General features: G+C 39.3%; 1 protein-coding gene and 1 non-coding gene across 10 annotated transcripts in view; both read right to left on the bottom strand.

Moving 5' to 3' along the window:
- The window catches only part of TMEM116 (transmembrane protein 116), a 90,853-nt gene extending 74,833 nt beyond the window's left edge, over nucleotides 1–16,020 (bottom strand). For 7 of the 9 annotated variants that reach the window (XM_027956606.3, XM_060401264.1, XM_015101670.4 and 4 more), the window contains exons 1-3: nucleotides 7,765–16,020; nucleotides 7,153–7,199; nucleotides 6,607–6,670 (exon numbers count right to left, since the gene is read on the bottom strand). In XM_027956606.3, the coding sequence (XP_027812407.1) occupies nucleotides 6,607–6,670; nucleotides 7,153–7,199; nucleotides 7,765–7,812 (159 nt within the window). In that variant the 5' untranslated portion in view covers nucleotides 7,813–16,020. The remainder of the gene's footprint in view (nucleotides 1–6,606; nucleotides 6,671–7,152; nucleotides 7,200–7,764) is intronic. The other 2 variants (XM_060401263.1, XM_012097894.5) reach the window with 2 other exon arrangements.
- On the bottom strand, nucleotides 6,785–6,889 carry LOC114108934 (U6 spliceosomal RNA). The gene has a single exon (XR_003585659.1). It is a non-coding gene; the product is annotated as a U6 spliceosomal RNA (small nuclear RNA).

Genomic DNA, 16,020 nt, shown 5'->3' with positions numbered 1-16,020 from the left:
TGGATAAAAATGAAATTGAGCCCCAACTTTCTATTTCACACTCAAAAATTAGTCTCAACTAGTTCAAAGACCTAAATGTAAAAGACAAAAATCTATAAAGGTTTTTAAAAATGTTTTTTAAAGGTAATATAGAAGAATGTGTTCAATTTTAGGGAAAGTTTTTCCTAAACAAAATTCTAGAAGAAATAGTTAAAAATTTGCCCACATTAAAATGAAAAATGTTTGTCAAAAGATACCATAAAGAAAGTGAAAAGACAAGCTACAAAGTGGGAGATCTTTGTAACACATATGACTAACAAAGGAACAGTATCCAAACAATATTAAAGACAAACAAAAACTCTTAAAATGCAATAAGAAAAACTAATAAAAAAAGGATATAAGCTTTGAACAGGTAGTTAAGAAAGAAATTCAAATAACCATAAACATGTGAAAATACATCTGACCCAATCAGTAATCAAAGAAATTAAAAAATTAAAATTATAAGGAGACCAAAGTCAATCAATCATAAACTACAAGGGGACCAAAAGTCAAATCAACCAATCGACAATGAGACTGGGACTCCCCTGGTGGCCCAATTAAGTGGTTAAGAATCTGCCTGCCAATGCAGGGGACACAAGTTCAATTCCTGGTCTGGGATCTAAGATCCCACATGCCTTGGGACAACTAAGCCTGTGCACCACAACAGGAAAATAGCCCCTGCTTACTGCAGCTAGAGAAAGCCCACATTTAGCAATGAAGATCCAGCACAGTCAAAAATAAATAAAATTTAGTTTTAAAAAAAATCTACAGTGAGACAAAAATTACACACCCATGGCAAAAAATTTTAAAGTCTGACAATATCAAATACTGAGGGGAACATGAAGCAATGAGACATTTCATACACTGTTGGCACAACCATTTGAAGAAAGCTTGGCATTATCTATGGGATATCCATATCCTATAGCAACTCTATTATTAGGTAAATACATTAGATAAATTTTTGCATGTGGGCATCAGAAGACATCTACCAGATTGTTTATAGAAGCACAGATAGATAAACTGTGGTATGTTCATAATACAGAGTGCTAAACATCAATGAAAAAGAAATGAAGCAGAGCTATACACAACACCATGGACAAACCTCAGAAGTAATAATAAGGGAAAAAAGCAAATCACAAAGCAATACATCCTCAAAAATGCAGTGTTATCCCATCTATATTAAGCTCAAAAATGCAAAAAACTAAATTCTTTCACAGATTTTACTGGTCTATGACCTACCACAAGTTTATAACTGTTAATGGGTAAAAAATTAAAACAGAATACAAAATAAACTCTGGAGCAGAAAGGCAGCCAAGCAGCTCTTGTGAGCAAGAACATAATTATAGTCAATGATTCAACAAATAACCTTAAACATAGGGAACCGCTGGTCATTAAAACATACCTAAGGTTGTTCGTGGAGAAATAAAGGATAAAAAGAGGTTTATATACTTTCACTCATGGATGGAAAATCATGAGTTCTAGTAACAGGAGACAAAATCAAATAAACGACAAAACCTGGGACTTCCCTGGTGGTTCAGTGGCTGAGACTCCCAACTCCCAGTGCAGGCGATCCAGGTTCAATCCCTGGTCAGGGAACTAGATCCCACATAATGAAACTCAGAGTTTGCATGCCACAACTAAAGGATCTCATGTGATGCAACTAAGACCAGGAACAGTCAAATAAATAAATAATATTTCTAAAAAATATATATGTAAAGAATACACCATTAAAAAACAAAACTGATGCATCCATTATTGAACTAAAAAAATATGTCACCCCTTCGGTTTAACAAGATACTATATAAAAGGCAACACAAAGACATGTATGATAGAAGCCATACTTTAAGAAAAATACAAAATATAGAAAATTTAAAACTTTTTTAAAAAGGTACTTTCCTGGTGGTCCATGCTTCCACTACAAGGGGCACTGGTTTGATCCCTGGTCAGGGAACTAAGATCCCACATGCCATGTGGCCTGGCCAAATGTTTTTTTAAAATAAAAAATGTTTTAATAAAAATACAATCAGAACAGTAGTTAAGAAAGACATGAAAAAGCTTAATAATGATCCTAAACATGAAAGAAAAATCTTTAAAAAAACCATGTATCTGTATTTACTTAATTAAAATCAAGAGCAAAATAAAATGCAGAGACAGAATGCATTATGTGAAAGGCTTTCCCTGAGGAGGTTCTGGGTCCAGGTCTATCTGGAAAGGTAAAACACCTAAAGCAACCCATATTAACACTCTTCCAAAACCCCACTTTCCAATATTTCCAGTGAAATCAAGTTACAAAGAATATCAAAAGTGACCTTCATAAGGAAATGAAGCCACACAAGTGTAGTGAAGTACATATGCCTTTTTTTTTTTTAAACATTGGCTGGCCTAAGCCACTTTCTTCTCTTTTAAGGTTGCCTCTCCGAGTCACTGTCTAATCAGCTAGTCCACTCAAAGATTTCCCATGGATTTCTCCAATTTACCATAATTATTAATTTAATAATTATCTTTCATTCAGATTATTGCTCATGTGTCTTTGTTGTTAAAAATGTTATTTAACAAATAGAAAAAACAGTGTAGTATGGCTGACCAGAGAAGGCCATGGCACCCCACTCCAGTACTCTTGCCTGGAAAATCCCATGGACAGAGGAGCCTGGGAGGCTGCAGTCCATGGGGTTGCTAAGAGTCGGACACAACTGAGCGACTTCACTTTCACTTTTCACTTTCATGCACTGGAGAAGGAAATGGCAACCCACTCCAGTGTTCTTGCCTGGAGAATCCCAGGGACCGGGGAACCTAGTGGGCTGCCGTCTCGGGGGTCGCACAGAGTTGGACACGACTGAAGCGACGCAGCAGCAGCAGTATGACTGATATTTAAGCTGGAAAAATTGGAATCTTCCCTAAACCAAGAAAACAGAATGTGTAGGAACTACTGAATTAATAATTACTAATATCCTGGAATGTGAAGTCAAGCGGGCCTTAGAAAGCATCACTACGAACAAAGCTAGGGGAGGTGATGGAATTCCAGTTGAGCTATTTCAAATCCTGAAAGATGATGCTGTGAAAGTGCTGCACTCAATATGCCAGCAAATCTGGAAAACTCAGCAGTGGCCACAGGACTGGAAAAGGTCAGTTTTCATTCCAATCCCAAAGAAAAGCAATGCCAAAGAATGCTCAAACTACCACACAATTGCACTCATCTCACATGTTAGTAAAGTAATGCTCAAAATTCTCCAAGCCAGGCTTTAGTAATACGTGAACCTTGAACTTCCTGATGTTCAAGCTGGTTTTAGAAAACGCAGAGGAACCAGAGATCAAATTGCCAACATCTGCTGGATCATGGAAAAAGCAAGAGAGTTCCAGAAAAAATATCTATTTCTGCTTTATTGACTATGCCAAAGCCTTTGACTGTGTGGATCACAATAAACTGTGGAAAATTCTTCAAGAGATGGGAATACCAGACCACCTAACCTGCCTCTTGAGAAATCTGTATGCAGGTGAGGAGGCAACAGTTAGAACTGGATATGGAACAACAGACTGGTTTCAAATAGGAAAAGGAGTACGTCAAGGCTGTATATTGTCACTCTGCTTATTTAACTTATATGCACAGTACATCATGAGAAACACTGGACTGGAAGAAGCACAAGCTGGAATCAAGATTGCCGGGAGAAATATCAGTAACCTCAGACAGGCAGATGACACCACCCTTATGGCAGAAAGTGAAGAGGAGCTAAAAAGCCTCTTGATGAAAGTGAAAGAGAGTGAAAAAATTGGCTTAAAGCTCAACATTCAGAAAACTAAGATCATGGCATCTGGTCCCATCACTTCATGGCAAATAGATGGGGAAACTGTGGAAACAGTGTCAGACTTTACTTTTGGAGGCTCCAAAATCACTGCAGATGGTGACTGCAGCCATGAAATTCAAAGACGCTTACTCCTTGGAAGAAAAGTTATGACCAACCTAGATAGCATATTCAAAAGCAGAGACATTACTTTGCCGACTAAGGTCCGTCTAGTCAAGGCTATGGTTTTTCCAGTGGTCATGTATGGATGTGAGAGTTGGACTGTGAAGAAGGCTTAGCACCGAAGAATTGATGTTTTTGAACTGTGGTGTTGGAGAAGACTCTTGAGAGTCCCTTGGACTGCAAGGAGATCCAACCAGTCCATTCTGAAGGAGATCAGTCCTGGGATTTCTTTGGAAGGAATGATGCTAAAGCTGAAACTCCAGTACTTTGGCCACCTCATGTGGAGAGTTGACTCCTTGGAAAAGACCCTGATGCTGGGAGGGATTGGAGGCAGGAGGAGAAGGGGATGACAGAGGATGAGATGGCTGGATGGTATCACTGACTCGATGGACTTGAGTCTGAGTGAACTCCGGGAGCTGGTGATGGACAGGGAGGCCTGGCATGCTGCGATTCACGGGGTCGCAGAGTCAGACACAACTGAGCGATTGAACTGAACTGAACTGAAGGTCCTTCAGGCTCTGGTTATGTGAAAGGTATGAGCACTGAAGCCAGAGAAATTAAAGGTTGTACCCCAGGCCAAACTGGACACCACATCTTTATAAAGCTCTAACCCACTGTCATGGCAGAGGTCACCCTAGAGCAGCGATTTTCAATCAGGAGTGACTGTCTCTTCCAGGAGACATCTGACAACATTTGAACGTATTTTTGGTTATAACAACTGGGTGAAGAAGATTTCTGTAACATCCAATAGGTAAAGTCTGCTAAACATCCTAAGATGCAGGACAGCCACTTATAACAAATAATCATATAATTTTAAACGTCAATAGTGGCTGAGACTGAGAATCTCTGCTTACCCCTTTCTATGTAACTTATATTTTATTTACTTAATCACACCTGGATGACAATTTTAATAAACATCCAGGAAGCAAACATTAAGTAATTTCACGTCACAGGAAGATGTGTGGCCTGATTACTTTGGCAGGCAACTAACAATACAGTATCAAGACTTCTACTTTCTAGTTTTACTTACATAGCCACATTCTATCTCTGAAATTCAAAATTCTCTTTTCATTAGACACTATATTTCAGCGGTTTAGAGTGTATGGGAGAGGGACTTCCCTGGTGGTCCAGCGGTTAGGATTTTGCCTTCCAGTGCCGGGGGTACAGATTCGATCAGGGAGCTAATAGCCTACATGCTTCAGGGCCAAAGAAACAAAACGTAAAACAGAAGCAATATTGTAACAAATTCAATTAAGACTTTTAAAATGGTCCACATTAAAAAAAAAAAATCTTCAACAACAAAAAAACACAGGTGAGGAGAGGCTCTGGAACAAGATAAATCTGCATCCAAATTCTAGTTTTAATACTTACTAGCTATGAGACCTTAGGAAAATCCATCAATTTAATAAGGATTCCATTTCTCCATCTATAATATCAGACTAATAATATCTACCTCACAGGATTATTTTAAGGATTAAATGAAAAATGTTTCTTCTTTTTTTGGCTGCCCTAAGCAGCATGTGGAACTTTCCCAACCAGGGATCAAACCTACGCCCACTGCAGTGGAAGCACAGTATTAACCACTGGACCACCAGGGAAGTCCTGAAGAGCGTGTTTAAAATGCTGGGCATATGTACCAATAATACAATAATTATGAAAACTGTGTTTAATTTGAAGGGGGATTGTACTTAAGAGTTAAGGCTTTTGAAAAATCCCTGCTCTGCTACTTACCGTGTAACTTGAACAACTTATGTCATGACTTCGAGTCTCAATTTCCTTATCTGCAAAATTTAGCTAATACCATTCTTCTCACAGGACAGTGATGAGGACCAACAAGATAAAGTATTTAACATATGGAGTTAGAGTGGGCCAAATAAAACCTAGCGACATTTTCTACATTACAAAAGTTCTCTAATACATGTTCTAAATTACATTTTGCTTAATTCTGTGCCACCTGGCCTGATTTTTAAAGTTTCCTTATATTTTTCTTAAAATATTTTTTCAAGGCAGTGAAAGCCCAGAAACCTACCCACTAGGACACTGAGGAACTCCCTGGTTGGTTTTTTTCAATACCTTAAGAATATTCAATTTTTATTTGTCAATTACATCTCAACAAAAGGAAAGGGTTTTTTTGGTATGATTAGTTTTACATAGGATGTATTTTTGTTCTGTTTTCACTGTTAAATGTAATTGCCAGAAGGCCAGAACAGCAAAATAAATATCTTTTGTATAGCAGTCTTTGAACGATTTCCAGCCCCACTAGCAACTTTACCAACATATCAACATCAGAAAACTCACCTCTTGGCAGGACCCTGCCATGCTTAGAGCAAATTATAGGGTTCCATCTCCTTGACTTTAATAATTAATGCATACTCCAAAAAAATCTACATTTATCCACTAATCCACATCTAGTCAATTTCTCAGTATTAAAAATTATAGTTAAAATAACTACTAAAAGAAAAGGGAGATCTACTGGTAATGTCTAAAGCATCCCAATGTATCAAAATGACAAATTCACAAGCAACTTATAGAATTATTCCATCACTTACAGGGGACACCCACCTCACTTAATTATTTCAAAGGCTAAGTCACTGAAAATTCAAATCCAACATGAAAACAGATGGCTCACCTCTGGAGATTTCTGTATGTTCTGGAATACAGCATAGGCAACAAGTGAGCTTGAACCTATAACACTGACAGAGATAAAAGACTTTCATTAAACAGGACAATTGGGGCTCCTTTGTTTTTGCTATTGATTTTATATAGTTACTGACACATAATTGATATAAATTAAACTACACAGTTTCAAAAATATGGAATGCTTCATGAATGTGTGTGTCATTCTTAAGCAGAGGCTATGCTAATCTCTGTAACGTTACAATTTTTAGTATATGGGCTACCAAAGTGAACACTTTGCAACTGGTTTTGAAAATCAGTCCTGTTGACCAAAATATCCTTTGATTTCTTCAATCTGTTTTTTTATTATTGTAGTTGTTGATGTTATTACATTTTATTATTCAGAAAAAATCAGCATGGTAAAGAAGAGCATCTCTCTCTAAAGAATAAAAGTAAATCCCCAGGGGGTGGGGGGCGGAGATATAGAAACTACAAGAATTCTCCAGTTCTGCTTGTAGTAGTTTAAACAGTCACATTACATGAGATTAAATAAACTTACCTCAGAGTAGCCATGACAAACTGTATCCACTGTATTGCAGAAAAAAACTAAATAAAAAGAGAAAATGAGAATAAAATAAAGTCTTTAAATTTTAATATTCAACCTTACTCTAATTTCACTATTTATTAACTATCTGTGCAGAACATAAACCTTTCATTGCCTAATCAAAACATGTTAGGTCTGAAAATGAGTAAAAGGGGTGAATAGGCCCCTGGAAAGCCCGGGTGGCCCTTTTTCCTCCCTTATTGCTACATTGCTGGGAAACACTACGATAAAAAGAATAGAGAGGTGGACAGAAAATGACTGAATAAAAAGAGTTGGATGAGAAAATTAAGAGAGTCAAGAATAAAATGGGGAAGAGGTAGAAAAAGTTAAATTTTGAGAGAGAACAGTCAGGTAAGTGGAAAGAGTAGGTAACAGAAAAGGCAAACAGACACTAAATGAAGTTGACTGCCAGAGAGCTAGACAGAGAAAAAACAGAATAGTAAGCAACAGGGGAAAAGGAATAAGAAAAGTTAATCCCATGGAGAGAGATACTGTTAGTGAAAAATACAGACCAGGGAGGAAGGAAGGGGGAACCAAAAAGAAGAGAGGGGCTGCTTCTAGTCTCACCAAATCCCAACTGTCCTCCAAAATGCTAGTCTCCAGTAGGAAGGCCATACGGAACTCAGCCTCAGCTAAATTTAAGCAGCCTGATCCTTCCTGGTCAGGTTCTGAATTCCAAGCAGTAAACAGCTAGCTCCACCCTTAACCAGCTGGGCTCCTCCCTACCCAATCCTGCCCTGTATCTTGAGGGCAAGGAGAGAAAGTAGTGAGAAGTGGAGGAGAAAGCCTAGCAGAAAGAACAAAAATAGAAAGAGCAGGTGACAAGGAAACAAAGTTCTAAAAAGCATTAGGATTTCTAAGGGGCAAGAGGTAGGAATAATAAAAAGTACACAGAATGAGTCACTAAGAAAAGATAAATGGAGCTGCAAGGGAGAAATGGAATAGAAAAAATGGAGAGAAAAATAGGGAAGAAGGGAGTTCTGTTTGAAATCTGTTCCTGTTTAGGGACAATAGCTTGTATTGGGGAAGAGAGACTGTATATTCACTCAATTAGTCAGTTTTTAGTAATATCTGGAAAAGGTGTGAAAGAAGAAGGGGTTATTAATGTCTCATATTTATTTAACAGTAACATTTTCTTCAATATTCTGTACCAAAATTCCCACCATATAATTACATTACTAAATTACATAATTTAATATGCTTATGTTTATATACCAACTTTGTACAAAACACTGGTATGAAATATATAAAGACAAAAAAGACACAGACCTAGACTTCCAGGACCTTATACTATAGTAAGAAAAATAACTTGAATTCTAAAATCTTGAATAATTGTCACAAAAAATAATGTACACTGATTGTCATTTGAACATTATCTGGAAGAACTGGAAAAATTTGGACAAAAATTGGGGGAAGGAGAAAGCAGAAGGAAGAATATTTCATTTACATAACTATTTATATTTCATCTAACCATTCCCTTATACATTTCACAAATATTTAATGATAATATAAATTCAATCATGAGTAACTTAAATATATTATTCATATTTTCACATGAAATTAAGAATATCATGTGCAGTGGAAGACAGGACATTGTTAAATGGAGGTAGGCTCTAATCACTTTGCTTAAATTATTAGATAAACAAATTAAAATACCAGTATATTTCTGGATCAGAAACTCCTATCATAAAGTCTTAGGGAATGTTTTGAGGCCTCTAATCACACATCTATCTAATAAGGGTGAAGGACTAATGACAGTCTCACCAGTGATAAGAGAATGCTTTTGAACAAAGGACTCTTGTCTCAGTCAAGAACAAATGTCAAGAACAGCCACGGCAAATCAGTCTGCTACTCTTGGCAAGAGAACTTTTCTCTTTTGGCCTCTCTTCTAAAATGGGTTATACCACCAACCAACATTTAGGGATTTATTTTCTATTTTTCTCTATAAATTAATCCCCTGCCTGTATATTTAGCACTGTTTCCCTGTGAAATGTCTTTGGAAACATAATCCTCCCAAATCCTTTTCTACAAGGGCTAATCCAAGCCCAAATGACGAAGTGGGTGATATATATTTTGTTTTCTCTTTTCTTTTTACTTAGCTCCTTAGCAAGTTAAAATGCATCCCAGTCTGCAATGTAATGGGCTACTAGTATACGTTCAGTTCAGTTCAGTTCAGTCGCTCAGTCGTGTCCGACTCTTTGCGACCCCGTGAACCACAGCACTCCAGGCCTCGCTGTCCATCACCAGCTCCCAGAGTTTACCCAAACTCATGTCCATTGAGTCGGTGATGCCATCCAACCATCTCATCCTCTGTCGTCCCCTTCTCCTCCTGCCCTCAATCTTTCCCAGCATCAGAGTCTTTTCAACTGAGTCAGCTCCTCGCTGGCCAAAGTACTGGAGTTTCAGCTTCAGCATTAGTCCTTCCAACAAACACCCAGGACTGATCTCCTTTAGGATGGATTGGTTGGATCTCCTTGCAGTCCAAGGGACTCTCAAGAGTCTTCTCCAACACCACAGTTCAAAAGCATCAATTCTTCTGCACTAGTATATGTGCATGTGTGCTAAGTCACTTCAGTCACGTCTGATTTCGTGTGACCCTATGGACTGCAGCCTGCCAGGCTCCTCTGTCTGTGGGATTCTCCAGGAAAGAATACTAGAGCAGGTTGCTGTGCCCTCCTCCAGGGGATCTTCCCAAACGAGGGACTGAGCCTGAGTCTCTTAAATCTACTGGACTGGCAGGTGGATTCTCGATCACTAGCACCACCTGAGAAGCCCTACTAGTATATAGGACGTATCAATTTAACAGATATTCACTAAATTTCTACCAGAATCAAGTTACTGCAGTGGGGTACAAAGTCAAGAAAAACACCTATGTAATAAAGTATTTTAATTAAGCAAAAATAGTACTTAAAGAAAACTTTTCATAATAATCATTACCAGTTATCAAGTGCTTTCTATGTAAGCATTTTAATCCTCAACACAATCTTTGAGGTAAGAAGTACTATTCTTATTTTACAGATGATGAAATAGAGGCTTAAAGAAGTTGAGTCATTTTCCTTCTGATTACAGAATTATCAAGTGATAACACCTACAATCAAACTCAGTCTGATCACAGTTCTTACTCTTAACAGTACAGTGATACTAATAGGAAACTGGTTAATGGCGAAACAGGGAAAGGTAATTTAAAAATTAATGGGACATCAAGAGAACTCTTTTATTAGATAATTTCATCTTAGATATGATAACAAAAGCACAAGCAACAAAAGAAAAACATATATAAATTGGCTTCTTCAAAATTAGAAACTTTAGTTCTTCAAAGGATACCATCAAGACAGGAAAAAAGACAACCCACGGAAGTATTTATAAACCATATATCTAATAAGGGGATTTGTATATAGATAGAGAATTCCTATAACTCAATAATACAATCCAATTTAAAAATGGGCAACGGGTTTTGTTTTGTTTCTCCTGCACTTCACAGCTTGTAGGATCTCAGTTCCCCAACCAGGGATCCAACCTGAGCTCTGGCAGTGAAAGCACAAAGCCTTAATCACTGGACCACCAGGGAATTCATAGACAAAGGCTTAAAATAAAAGGCTTATCCCAGAAATTATACAAATAACCAATAAACACATGAAAAGATGATCAACACCATAAGTCACCAGGGAAATACAAATTAAAATCACAATGAGATGACATTTCACACCTACTCAGTTCAGTCAGTTCAGTCGCTCAGTCGTGTCCGACTGTCTGCAACCCCATGAATCGCAGCACGCCAGGCTCCCTGTCCATCACCAACTCCCGGAGTTCACTCAGACTCACGTCCATCGAGTCAGGGATGCCATCCAGCCATCTCATCCTGTCGTCCCCTTCTCCTCCTGCCTCCAATCCCTCCCAGCATCATAGTCTTTTCCAATGAGTCAACTCTTCGCACGAGGTGGCCAAAATACTGAAGTTTCAGCTTTAGCATCATTCCTTCCAAAAAACACCCAGGACTGATCTCCTTCAGAATGGACTGGTTGGATCTCCTTGCAGTCCAAGGGACTCTCAAGAGTCTTCTCCAGCACCACAGTTCAAAAGCATCAATTCTTCGGTGCTCAGCTTTCTTCACAGTCCAACTCTCACATCCATACATGACCACTGGAAAAACCATAGCCTTGACTAGATGGACCTTTGTTGGCAAAGTAATGTCTCTGCTTTTGAATATGCTATCTAGGTTGGTCATAACTTTCCTTCCAAGGAGTAAGTGTCTTGAAGTCATTAGGCTAGGAGAAAAAGCTAATCACAAAGGGCAACATATTGTACAATTTCATTCATACAAAAAGTCCAAAACAGGCAAATTTACAGTGACAGAAAGTAGATTAGTGTTGTTTAGGGCAAGAAAGTTTGGGAGGGAACTGAGGACTGACTGCTAATGGGTATAGGCTTTCTTTTTAGGGTGATAAAAAATATTCTAAAATTAACTAGTGGTGATAGTTGTACAATTCTACTGGAAACCACTGAATTGTATACTTTAAAAGGATGAATTGTATGGTATCTAAATTGTATCTCAAAACTCTAATGTCTAAAAAAATGAAGTTTGGGACAAAAGCAAGGAAGGATATTTCCCATTGCTGAAATTCATGATATAACGATTAATGGATAACATGCTTCTGTCTTTCCTACTGAAAAGAATGTTATTTAGAATAAAAAATGTAAAACAAACACTGTAAGAGGGAACCGAAGACAAACATTTTAAGAGAGCACCTGACTGCTCTAAATGAATACACCACTCCTCGCCTGAACAAATTACACTCCAGGGCCTTGCTAAAACTTGGAAGTTAACCCAATAAACCACTGAATGAAACGTGAGAGTTCACGTAAAGCTGGAAAAATTGCTAAAGTTGTAGAAAACTGTAGAAATTGCTAGGAGTCCTAGAAATTGTAGAAAGCCATTGATAACTAAAACATTTTTATAAGGAGAAAGGATGGTAGATGTGTATATTTATGTGTATATGTGCTTAATGTTAGTCTCTCCTCTAGGACTGCAGCGGCACCTCTGTTTTTTTCACCAGTGTAACCCTTGTCCCCAGAAGTGTGTGAGTAAAAGATGTTCAGTAAATGGTTATTAAATATTGAAAGCTTCTTAAAGGAGTACGGGGCTTGGAGAAAATCATACTGTGGAGCAAATCTTCCCTCTGTAACAATTTTTTAATGAGAAGTCTGCCTTAAGTGTTCATTAAGACATCTCTGTTAAAAGAACTATTGTTAATATCACCAAAACCTTGCAGGGGGAAAGCAATTAGCTCTAAGGGAGAGGATAGTGCCAAAGAACAAGATGTGATCTAAGAAGGGAATGAAGAAAGAATCAATGGAATTTTGAAAGAGGCATGGAATAGTTTCTCTCTCATTAACTTGATTCATTTATTCACAGAACAAGAATGTACTGAGCATCTACCATGTGCCACTGTTCTAGGTGCTGGGAACAGTGAACCCAAAAGATAAAACAATAAGAAAAACAAAACCAAATTCATCCTTCATGGGAAACAGACACTAAGTAAAATAAGGAAATTATACAGTATGCTAAGTTGAAGAGTGTTATGCAGAAAAAAATAAGGGAGAAGAGAGATGGAAAGCAGATAGTTTTAAGCCCAGTTAGGGGAGAATCTTGAAAATCAAATGCTGTTTTGTCCTGTAGTCAATGTGTGCTTAGTCACGTAGTCAAGTCTGACTCTTTGTGACCCCATGTCTGGTAGCCGCCAGTCTCCTCTGTCCATGGAGATGCTCCAGGCAAAAAGACTGGAGTGGGTGGCATGCCCTCTTCCAACCCAGGGATCTTCCCAACCCAGGGATCAATCCCAGGTCTCCCACACTGCAGGCAGATTCTTTATGTTTGAGCCACCAGGGAAGCCCCCTATAGTCAATAAGGAGCTATTATCCACTTCGGAGTATATGAATGCTCAGAGAGAACCGATTTTTTCAAGGATGGTCAGGGTAGATCTTAGGAAGCTGACATTTAAGCAAAGGCTTGAGGGAAATGCAGGAGCCAGCCATATGAGTATCTTGAAAAAAAAAAAAGTTCTAGAGAGAGAAAGCCAGTATAAAAGCTCTGAGGCAGGAATACGCCTTGTGTATAAGAGAAAGAACAAAGAGATCAGTGAGATTGGGGGGTCATCAGCTTGATGATGTTAGGAAAAAAAGATGGGAGAATTTATATATTAGTTGTCTCAGTAAACCATGTCCTTTTCCTTCCTTCTTATTTCACTAAACCAACATGCCTTGCCACCTCCTCCTTCCTACCTCCATACAATACCCAGGGTGAGCCTTTTGATTTTCCACAAGCATCAACTGGGATTTTATGACTTCCTAAATATGGAGACTTATACTTGGCTTATTGGTATAGATGATGGTTGTCAAGGTCCTGAAGCCAAGAAATCTAATTATATCATGAGGTAACTAACTGGGACCAGTGCACTATAGAAAGGGAGCTTAATACAATTACTATATGTTTGCAGTTCATAGGAAAAGTACTAGTGTTTCCCTTTCCTCTCCAACCAAGCCACTTCTTTCACTTTTTTCAAAACCCACTTCTAAGTGAATCGTGACTAGAAAGTCACTCCTGATCAATCATACTAACTACCACAGATGTACTCTAGGCATTCATATACTCAGAAGTGGATAATAGCTCCTTATTGACTACAGGGGGCTTCCCTGGTGGCTCAAACATAAAGAATCTGCCTGCAGTGTGGGAGACCTGGGTTTGATCCCTGGGTTGGGAAGATCCCCTGGAGGAGGGCATGCCACCCACTCCAGTCTTTTTGCCTGGAGGATCTCCATGGACAGAGGAGACTGGTGGCTACCAGACATGAGGTCACAAAGAGTCAGACTTGACTACGTGACTAAGCACACAAGCACACATTGACTACAGGACAAAACAGCATTTGATTTTCAAGATTCTCCCCTAACTGAGCTTAAAACTGTCTTAACTTTCTGTTTCAAGAACTCCTTCAAGCCAAGCCAGTCATTCCCCAAAGCATCCTGCTCATTACAACTTCTCCTTTTTAATCTGTTCTTCATCTAAAACATTTTTTCTTCTAAGGCTTAACTCCATTTCCACCTCCTACACGAAGACTTTTTAAACCACCTCACAGTAATTATCCCTTCCTCCAACTTCTATTCATTTGTCTATGTGGCACATTTTATTTAATAATTTACCAGGGAAAACTCAAAATGTTTCTGAACCTTCCCAACACACATACAGAGGGTTCTCTCAAAATTTCTATCAAAACTGGCCATCCAAGATTGGCTATTATCTTTGATGACTCTCTTATACATACATATATACATACACACATTTATTGGACACCTGCAGTGGTTACTCCAGGCTTCCCAGGTGGCTCAATGAGAAGACTCCACCTGCCAAAGCAGGAGATGGAGCACAGAGGGGTTCGATCCTGGGTTAAGAAGATCCCCTGGAGAAGTAAATGGCTACCCACCCCTATACTCTTGCCTGGAGAATCCCACGGACAGAGCAGCTTGGAGGGCTACTGTCTCTGGGGTGGCAAAAGAGTTGGACGTGACTCAGTGACTATACAACAACACAATGGTTAATCTGGTGCTAAGCCCCTTATAATGTGTTATATAACTTATTCTTTTATCAGCACATCCATTTGTTCATCAAGTCTTGTGAATTCTACTCTATAAAAGTTTCTCAATTCCATCCTCATCTTTTCATCTTTACTGTTAGGATCTATTACAGGATCTTAGTCTCTCCCACCAAGCTACTGCAATGAATTTCCCTGCCCTCAGCTTTCTGCCTTCCAATGCACCCCCTTTATTGCTGAGTGACGGCAAATCTAAGTCACTCTCCTGGATAAAAGCTCTGGTGGCTCCAAACCTCTTATCTTGATAAGACCCTTAACAACGCAATCCCCGTTTACCGCCACAGATTCATTATACTTTCCCTCTTGCTAGAAATACTCTTTGGTGTTTGCCTTGTAAACACCTCTTTTTTCAAGACCCAGCCACCAGAGGGTTTCCCATCCAGAACTTTCTTTGGCACTCCTGGCTGACTGAATCTCCATTTGTGTTTGCACGAAATTAACAGTCTTATTTTCTACCAATTACATTATAATGGTTATAAGGCTATTTCCGTGTCTCCATCTCCCACCAGTGAATCTGTTCAGTACACAGCTCTGCATTCTGTATTCCCGCGGGCAAAACCAGGATATGGTGCAAACTACCCTGAACAAACACCGGTTGAAGACAATTACTAGAACTTTCAAAAAAATTTTCAGAGCGCCTAGGACATAGGTAGACCTATGTCACATGTCAACTTTCAAGGAAGCCTATTTTTATAGGAGCCCAGAGCCTCCCTGGTGAGGCACTAACCACAGAGCAGGCCTAATATCGGATTTGGGCAGCGGCAGGAAAGGCCTGACCGCCACACTGACGAAGAGTTGAGTCTCACTGTCCAACTGCGGTCGCGGCTGAGGGAGCGGACTGTGACTGACTGAGGAAAATTCTGGGCCACCTGACGGAGGGTTTGTTGCAGTCATACTGCCTAACAAAGTAGCAAGAGGTCCCAGCCGACTGCCTGACGGGCTAGAGGCAGAAACAAATGAAGGCCTGCCTCATCGCCTTCGAAAAAGGAGACAGCAAACGAAAAGTTGCAGACACGCCAAACACCAGCTTCTGGCCGCGCCTCAGGCGTAGGATGAGCGGAAAAGGCCAGGTGGATGGCCAACCTCGCAGAGTACGCGTGCGCAGCAGACTCTCCGTCTCCGCCGCCGCTTCCTCATCCTCTCCCCCAGCCTCCCCGGCACTGCCGTCCGTCCTCCTCCC

This window comes from Ovis aries, chromosome 17 (genome assembly GCF_016772045.2).
Source record: "Ovis aries strain OAR_USU_Benz2616 breed Rambouillet chromosome 17, ARS-UI_Ramb_v3.0, whole genome shotgun sequence".
NCBI lineage: Eukaryota > Metazoa > Chordata > Mammalia > Artiodactyla > Bovidae > Ovis > Ovis aries.
The sequence above is the reverse complement of the archived record's forward strand: the minus strand, read 5'-3'. Positions and strand labels throughout refer to the sequence as shown.